General features: G+C 40.3%; 1 protein-coding gene across 2 annotated transcripts in view; it reads left to right on the forward strand.

Moving 5' to 3' along the window:
- The window catches only part of cdh7a (cadherin 7a), a 187916-nt gene extending 181244 nt beyond the window's left edge, over positions 1-6672 (forward strand). For both annotated transcript variants that reach the window (XM_017031627.2, XM_017031628.2), the window contains exon 12: positions 5664-6672. In XM_017031627.2, coding sequence (XP_016887116.1) covers positions 5664-6178 — 515 coding nt within the window. In that variant the 3' untranslated portion in view covers positions 6179-6672. The remainder of the gene's footprint in view (positions 1-5663) is intronic.
- Positions 6673-9480: the final 2808 nt, after the last annotated feature.

Raw genomic sequence — 9480 nt, forward strand, 5'->3', positions numbered from 1 at the left:
ACCGGCCATGTGCGACGACCGCCTTTGTCCAGCTCTTTATTCTGATCAGCTTTGATGCTCATCCATCAGGATCCCCTTTCAATCCGTGGGTAGCAATTGAGGCCGTGATAGCTTGTGATTGTATTGTTTTGGATCAGACCAGAGAGCCGTCCCGTCCTTTAGGTGCTGTCAATCTCAGATAGGATTCCAAACCGCCATCCTTCCACGTCCTCCTCCTCCTCCTCTTGTTTCCTCCTCCCCCGTGCCGTTTACACCATCAATCTCTCTCATCAGGTGAGTGCAACACACTCCTGATTCCAGCGATCTGTCATGTCGCTGTCAGAGAACTCTTCGGGAGACGGCTCCTCTATTTGTCTTAGCATTCGGCAGTCTTGTCTGAGACCCGAGACTCCCGTGGACGTCCCTTTGAGACTCTGTCACAACTCGGCTTCGCCTGAACCAAATATTAATCCAGAGAGATGAGAACATTTTGTTAGTCCTATGTTTTTAGATAGCATTTAAGAATCTGTCTCGGAGTTTAGCAGCTAGCGTTGACCTTCTAGATTTTAACGCTACATTTACTTGTAATATTAGGTCAGCACTCACACAGATTAGACTCGTCTTTAAAATATATAAAGATATATGTTAAGCGAAAGTTGAAATACCGTTAAGTGAAACCTTGTATAAACCATAATGGGGTTTAATCGCTCCCCACTGGTTAAAACTGGTTCTTACAACTGTACTACGACTGAGTTTGCAGCCTCCATCACACGACTCCACACAAAGCCATATTCGTGTTACCATTGGCACAACATAACCAAAGTGGTCATTAATCATAGGTTGATATTTTTAGATTTAATTACCCAGCCTGTCCTCTATTTTTCGCAGTAATTTTCGTGAAAACTCCTCAGAACCTCTTATTGTCCTTTTTATTCCTTCTTTTGCAAAGGTCACTTAAAGCTCTTTATATTTTTTTCTTATTTTAATGACACAGTCACTTCTGAATGATATATTTAAACTACGGAGATGATAATCATCTTGTTAAAACCTGCTGCCTTTTTCTCCCAGCTCAGGTCAGGTATCGCTCAATTCTCCCGAGGTCCAATTAGGGCATTACGTCGCCCTCTGCCTCTGCAGACAGTTACTTCTCTCTGCCGACTGCTTATTAGATTCATTCCATAAATCACCGCGTCCATTCATCTGTCCTTAAAGTTACTGTCTGTCTCCATTGTCAGCCCTGAGCTCCTATTTATTTATGTCTCTTTATGCAAACAGAAATTCTCTCTCTCCTCTCTTGACCTGGATTTAACTGAGAGAAACAATTAAGAGTATATTTGTCTTCGTTATACAAGAACGGCAGGAAAAAAAACAAAGAGAAAAAAGACTCGTGAAAAAAAAAACTGCTGGCAGAGGAAAAATTAAAACAGAAACGGTGATAAGAATGTAAACTAGGACATAAACAAGACAAACACACAGTGAACGGGGCAAAGGATAACATCAGCAGCAGTAGCAGCAGCAGCAGCAAAGAGGCACCAACGGCCGTTAGAATCATGAATCAAACATTACGGCAGCCGACGCAGGCAAAGAAATAAAACATGGTCGGCAGCAGCATGTCGTTTTCTGATTGTCTCAATGTCCTCCGCTAAGCTGTGCACGCAACAATGTCATCCCTGCTGCAGAGTGACATCTGTCATGCTTTAAAAGGAGGAATGAAAAAACATTTCAATTTCTTCGGTAGACTTGTCCTGCAAATTTCTTTTTTCTTATTTTCTCAGCGTAAATAATACTTAGAAAAAAAAAACATTTTACTTTTTATGGCCATAAATATTATAGAAAATCTTCATGTATTTGGAAACAGGTGCACGGAATCAAAAGCGGCAGGGTTGAAAAGAAAAACAAAAACAAACAAAGAGCCCAGCACAGTATGCGTAGAAAGGCCAGTGGCCGCCACCTGCCGAAAGCCGGCCAATTAGAGCGAGCAATTACAAATAGAACAGATTTTCTATTTATTTAAAAACACCAATAACAACGGTGTCAGTATGTGTTATGATAAGGCCACGCCAGGGACATTATAGAAATTTTTTTTTTTTTTTTTTACTTTTAAGTTTAAGTTGGAGCCATAATACGCAGCCTATTATATTGTAAAGTAGAAATATGTACCAGAGGCGACAGAGTAAAGGAATATTATCCGGCTCATACATACAAATGGAGAAATAAAGGGAAAACACAACGATCCGTAACACACAACTAGGAACAATGTAAGGAAAACAGTAAGTTAAAATAAGGGGCGGGGGACATTAACGATGGGCCCAACGGACACGTTTAAGTTTAAGAATAAATGCCAGCGTACAGAACTCTTTGGAGAAACCTGTCCGACTTTTAATCCTGACATGTCAACAATTAGCAACAACATAGCAACAAACATTTCAGCAGTGTGTGTAAATAACATGTCGACTGTGGATGAGAGCAACAAGTGAACGGACGGTGGAATTATTGGATGTACAGACTGCGTGATTCCATCCACATGTGCAAATTTATAATCTGATTAATCTGAACAAATTATTTTAACCCGATTGAGACGTTAAGTTTATTAGTAAAGGTCAGAAGACGATGAAATGAAAAAGCTGCTAAAACGGTTTTAAAGCTAAACAGGGGAAAAAACCCACAGGAGTAAACAGACAGGTGCCAAATCAAAGGGACTAATTGACTTAGTTCAGGACCCTCCTCCACTCCCCCGCACCTCCCGCTCATTTATTTTAGTCAGCGAACTTAATAACTTAGAAAAAGTCTGTGTAAAAAAAAAAAACTAAAGTTTCACCACATCCACTTCTTTCATCTCGACCACTGCTTTGCGAAGATGCAAAAGAGGAAGAAAGAGAAACAAAGTGACGGTTACTTATGTCTACATGAGAGCGGCTAGTGTTTATTCTAAAGATGAAAGATGTCTCCGATCGCTTCAAACAAGAACTTCCACCAAGCAATTACTTTTCAAAAACAAAAAACTTTCCTCCTTCGCACACAAGCTGATTACGACCTCTCTCTGAGAATGGATGTAGCGCGGAGACGTGCAGTGCTGTCGGAGTCGCGTGGGTGAATAATCAGTCCTGGACAGCGGATTCATACTTTGCATGGACAAATAGTCTAATTAGGAAGTGTACTCAGTGATGCATGCTGAGAAGAAAAGGGCAGCGGGAGAAAACTCCACCGCGTTCACGATCGAAGGGAAGAATTAAGTCGTTAAAACGAATCAATTACAGCGGAATATAATTAAATTTCAAAATTTATTCTAAAGCGTCTCCGTGTGGTCCGGTTATGTCTCTGTGTGCTGACTGGGCCGGACGGTGTCCTGCAGGAACCATCGGTACCTGACGCACACCTGATATTTGTATTCTCCGCCATCCGCCTGCCCATCTCGACGAGACGTGATTGGACGTTGGCCTGTTTCCAGTCTGTCACGCACGGCGGCTGCCTTCCAGGCATTAGAGCCTAAAGAGCTTTTCTGGAAAGCACCGAGAAAATTCTCTTCTACTCTGCCACTTGGTAATTCACTCTGTGAGAGGCCTCGCAGAACGGAGAAGGAATTCAGAGTGAATCCAGCTTTTTTGGAAATCACTGAAAACAATCTCTTCTACAGATTGTTTTTTGTTTTTTTTAAAAAAAGCACCAATGGAGCAATGAATATTTACCAGTGTGTTTAACAGCAGGAAGTAGAGTGTTTGAAAACTTCAACGTCAGTTTCTCAGTACTTTTATGTTAAGACTTAAAACAAAAATGTCCCAGGTGAAATTTAGAATTTATCTTTTCAGCTGCGGCGAATGTAAAAACGAACCAATGACGTCTACAGAAACTTTGATGATGTCACTACACCCTTAAGTTAACCGTAGTCCTGTAGTAGATCTCCCCACATTTTCAGCTGTCGTATTAGGATTCTTCTGCGTTACATACTAGAGAGCTACAGATCTGGCAAAATATCAAAACGATCAACTTCTTAATCTCGCAAGAAAAATAAAGCAAAAAAAAGTAGCAGAACTTAACAGAACTTAATGACAGAAAAAAATCCAAAAGATGATAAAACAGCAGAAAAAAAAAATCACAAAATAGGAAACTCTGTACACTCTATTAGGATGATTACGGTAATGCACCTCTACAGTGACCGTACGGTTGCGGCTGCTGTTTCGACCGAGCCATTCGTCTCCCGTAGCCTTTGTCTGTGACACGTTCCCTTACTTTTCCAGCTCTTCCATTTGCTGCCTTATTAGGGAGTGTGAAGTACTTTTTAAATTTGGTTCCTGGTCCTCCTTCTCCGCAACCCGCCGTAGCTCAGGCAAGCTCCAGGACGGGAAAGAAATATGGGCTGTAGGAACGATATTTCACTGGCACCGGCTTGACGTTGATGGATAGAGGATCATTAGACATTTGCCAGTTTGCTTGGGCGTGGAGTTATTTTCAGACGTAATATATGGGAGAGGGGAGCAGGGGCTGGACCGGAGCTTCTGGTAAAGATCTCAGAGGGGACACACATCCCAGGTTCATGGAGTTTTGCGGAGCCCTCGGAGTAGAATGCAGGAAACGGAGGGCGCAAAGGGAAATGGAGACAGAATTTGCAAAAAAAAAGTCGTATTTTCTGGTCTAATTTTGTCAGACATGGCTACAGAGCTAACTGCTCAAAACTACATAACTATTAGCACACGACGTCCGTCTAACTTTAACCTCTAACTTTTAGCTTGCTGTCTATTTTTTACAAACAATTTTGTTCATGTTTAGCAAATTTGGCTAACATTTAGCCGCTATACTGTATTTTTCCTTATTTTAATCTTATTTGGCCAACTTAAACAGAACTTCTGCCTTATGATTTATGATTATTTAGCCTTTGGGTTAGCTCTTAGCTTCGAGGAGCTTGAAGCTTTTTTAAGTTGTCTTCTCTAACTGTTTGCTGTTGTGCAAAAGAGAACCCTATCTTTAGCTAGCCCCCTGAGCTAAGTCACTGTAATAATAATGACCGCTACTGGAGCCTTTACATTTTTTAATCTTTCTTTTTTAAATCTTTGTTTGTAATCAGTCTATCAATGGCTCTTTTCCCACAATGCATTGTTAATTTCTGACACCTCCAACCATCACTAATTAATTAGTTTTTTTTTCTTTTCCATGTTGTTTTCATCCAGTGAAACTTATTTCATCTTTTGATAAATATAAATAGTTTATTTTTTCTATAATTTCACAATAAACATGATTTATTAATAACCTTCAGCGACTGAACGAACAAACCTGTCAAAAATGTACTAATTACCGAGACTACAAATCAAGTCCTATCTTTTAATTATGAATTTTGCTTTCTTTTATCGTTTCATTTTAGGATATTTAAAGCGTCTATTCATTAAAATGTTTAAACTGCAACTTTTTTTTTTTAAAGATACACGATTTACAAATATTTAGGTTCTCTGATATGAGCAACTGTTATAACGGCAGTATGTGAAGTCCTCCAATTCCAACGACAGTATTTATATATTTCCTGTAATCAATATTTACTGTGAACTCCTGTCATGGCGACAGAACTAAATTCATCGTAAAACAAATTAGTTCCAAAACTTTGAAAAAAGTTGTCCTGAATCACAGCTCAGTCCAGTCCAGAACCTTGGGAGAACTGTCCGTTAAATGCAGAAGTGTTTCTCCTCTTCTCTCCTCAGTAATGGTTCTCCTCATCGTGACTATGCGTCGGAGGAGGAAGCAGCCTCTGATCCTGGAGGAGGAACGGGACATCAGGGAGAATATTGTCCGTTACGACGATGAGGGCGGAGGAGAGGAAGACACGGAGGCCTTCGACATGGTCACCCTGCGCAACCTGAACGTCATCAGGGACCCCAACGTGCGGCGAGACGTCACTCCCGACACGCCTACTTTCTTTCATTACCCATCAGCCCCTCGTCCGTCCTACAAATCGCTGCCGGACAATGTGGTGTTCCGAGAGTTCATTTGGGAGCGGCTGAAGGACGCCGACATCGACCCGTCGGCACCGCCGTACGACTCCCTGCAGACGTACGCCTTCGGGGGCCGCGGTTCAGTAGCAGAGTCGTTGAGCTCGCTGGAGTCTCTAAGTACAGACTCGGACCAGAACTATGACTACCTGAGCAACTGGGGACCACGCTTCAAAAAGCTGGCCGATCTGTACGGTAACAGCGACGCTGCCAGCGTCTTCTCGTAGCCCACGAAGCGTCTCTGTTAGCCTTTAAAACATGAGTAATTTATTGTCAGAGAAACGAGATATTTGTCGGCCTCAGTGCACCGGAGAGAAGAGATTCAAAGACACAAAACACAGGGGAGACTGGAAGATAAACTCTTTGACTTCAAAAGGGTTTTTTTCTTTTCTGTTTTTTTCCTCCTTTCATTTCGATTCTGTTTACCTCCTCCGTTGGATTTTTCAGATGCGTGCCATGGTGAGGTTTGACTTCAAAAGCGGTTCCAGTGAAGGAGAAGGAAACCTTGTGTGAAAAAAGACATTAAAGGTTCCAGATTTTTTGGGCCAGAGTCCGAGTTCTGACTTCAGACTGCAAACACGTTGGAGTTATTTATAAGGCAGAGACACCGGTCCTTTCATTCCAGCGATGGGTTAAAAAGATCCTAGCACTTTTTCTTTGTTTTTTTTACTTTGATGCATTTCTTCGCAACAGTATCTTTGTGCGTTAAAAAAAAAAAAAACAGAAAACAGCAGCAAGAAAAAAAAACAAAAAAAAAAAACAAACAAGATTTCATGAAATGTCGTGTCCCTGGAGGCTAGTAGTCACTTGTTTTTACTTCCTTCTTCTTTTAGTTTTCTCTGGTTGGTATGCCTGGGTAATGGGGAGTGGGATTTTTTTTTTCTTCACCTATTATTCAGTCATACCTGTCAACAAATATATGAAAAGTGCGAGTACACAAATAAAGTATAAACAAGTAGGAAGTGATGTGAAGACATGAGTTGTGCGTATAATCAAAAGAATGACACTGGTGTCGGATTGATGCCTCCGCTGGGCCAAACAGGGAAAGGCGTTTGAAGTCTCTTATTCTCCTAACAGTACATTTTTGCAGATGTAGTCTTTGTCTGAGTCACTTTTCCTTTGTATTTCTTTTTTTTTTTTTTCCTACAATTGACAAGCGATTGTATGGTTTTTGGAGCCGAGTTTCTAGCAGAAAGCCGTGGGAGGAAGGGGGACAGAGAGAGAGAGAGAAAAGCGGAACCTTTTCTGAAAGGATTGTCCTTGTCGTGCTTAATTGCAAAACTTTGTGCCATCAAGACCACAGAGAAAAATAAAGGGGGGAAGGGGCTTGGGGGGGGGCACAAAAACACATTGTTCCTTAACAACAGTGGCATTCTGTACCTGGGTGAAGTTGCAGTTTGTAAGAGTGAGTTTTGTTGCTTTCGTAGTTTGCAGCGTCCAACGTGTTTTTGTCACTGGAAATGTAGTTCAATAATGATCTCGACAGGGCTGTCACTTTTCATCTGAAGTTGAAATATGGGGGAGGGTAGGTGGGGGGTGGGGGAGATTGTCTAACGTCTGGTGAAAGGCGCTCTAATGTAGCTCACAAAAATCTTTCTTTTTAATTTGCCTTTAATGTTGGCAGGGGAGGACGGCAATAGAGAGAAATGTCCAGTAGAGACATTTTGACTAGCCACTAGCACGATCAGGCGGTTTTATCAGTGCCAAAACAAAGTGACACTGGTGTTGGTTTGCCGTTGGCAAGCAGGGAAGTTGCGGCTCAGAGGCGGGAAAAAGCCACACACCGACGTTTGTGGAAAGTAGTCATATTTCACAGATAGAAACGTACATTTCTCCAAACAACTCAAAACAAAGTATCTTGTTTTGCAAGAAACCCGACGACTACTTCCAGGTAGTTAACAATACTTGAAACATTGTCACATATTTTGGGTACTCACCTAAAATCCCTCTCTGTGTGTAGACTCATGTTGGTCTCCTGGTGGTCAGGCAACACAATTTACAGCTTATTATCCCAGTGGATAAAAAATACTAGGGATTTCAATTTTAAAAATAAAACAAAAAACTTTATTCTTACCCGAAATACAAGGCTTCGTCTTCACGTGGTCGCTCACAGACTATAATGCCTCTGTGCCTGCAAAAGAGGAAAGTTTGCCTCAGCATAAATCAACCCAGTAGCATGGATGCTCTTTTTTTAGCTGTTTGCAAATAAGCAAAAAAAAAATCTGATTGGCTGTATAAATACAACACCAACTGATCTTGTCATTGAGGGGTTTTACAGACAGGTTACTGACTATTCACGCCTCTGTGCCTGCGCCTGCCTTAGCACGTGTCGTTTGCTAAAACTTCAGTAAAAAGCGACAGCCCTTGTCTACGATTTTTTTGGCGACGACGAAAGGACACACTGTATATGATAATCATATTGTGCCATTTTTTTAAAGATTAATGCAGTTGTGTTTGAGTGTCAACATGTACAACTGATATGTATTATTACAATTATTCTTATTATTGATATTTATTTTGAAGAGAAAGCAGAAATGTGCAAATTGTTTTTAATCCTTTAAATAAAATAAAGTTGACATTGGGTTCCTTAAAAGACAAATGTTGCCACAGCAAGTATTTCACTGTAGGAATTAATTGTTTGTGCATTTAGTAGGGATTCAGAAGCAGCTCAAGCCAAGTGCACAGAGACCAGTGTGTAGCGACGGTGCCGTGTGCAGGGAATCTCCATCGTGCATCGTGTGGCTGGAGGATTTGAACCTGCAACCATCTGGACATGAGACCACTTCCACCTGGCCACCACTGCGGTAGGAGTAAACAGAGGCATCCGATGTAAAAACATTTTGTTCCACAACTTGATTGCTTCTAAAATATATTCGATATCAAATTTAATTTAAATACATTTAAAAGGTTTTTGTTCAACTGAGGATTGATTATCTTGTTATTGTTATTTTTCCATTCTCGCTTTCCTCTCATGACTAGGTTTTGCTATTTTAGTTTTAGTCAACTTTAGCCGTGCAGCTCCTGTTTTGGTTAAATAAAATACCATAAAGTACAGCAGTGACTGGAGGCTAGATTTTAATTAAGGACAGAAACTCTTAGCTAAGTCATGCCCCTTGCTGTTGATCGTGTCTCAACAGCAGTTAATGATTCTATGTGATGCAAGAGATTGCAAGAAAGTCAACTCCTTATACATATACTGCTTCAAACAGTTTCAAAGATGGAATAGTTGATCCACATGTGATTTTTAGAATATTTATATTAAAATTTGATCATGTTTCAGGTTTCTCATCAAATAGGACCAACATTTTTTTAGAAAAAAATTTTATTTTTATTTTCCAAATTTTTTTTTCTGAAAATGTTTCCCCAAAAAAATTTTTTTGATTTTACCAAAACATTTTTGCATTTTCAAAGCATGATGTACAGTTCACATTTTGAAACAATAATTTATATTTTTTAATAATAAAAGATTAAAAATTTTAAAAATAAAGAGTTTTATTTTTAAATAAGGCTATAGTAAGGCGCGTTTTGA

Source organism: Cynoglossus semilaevis, chromosome 3 (genome assembly GCF_000523025.1).
Source record: "Cynoglossus semilaevis isolate Cse_v1.0 chromosome 3, Cse_v1.0, whole genome shotgun sequence".
NCBI lineage: Eukaryota > Metazoa > Chordata > Actinopteri > Pleuronectiformes > Cynoglossidae > Cynoglossus > Cynoglossus semilaevis.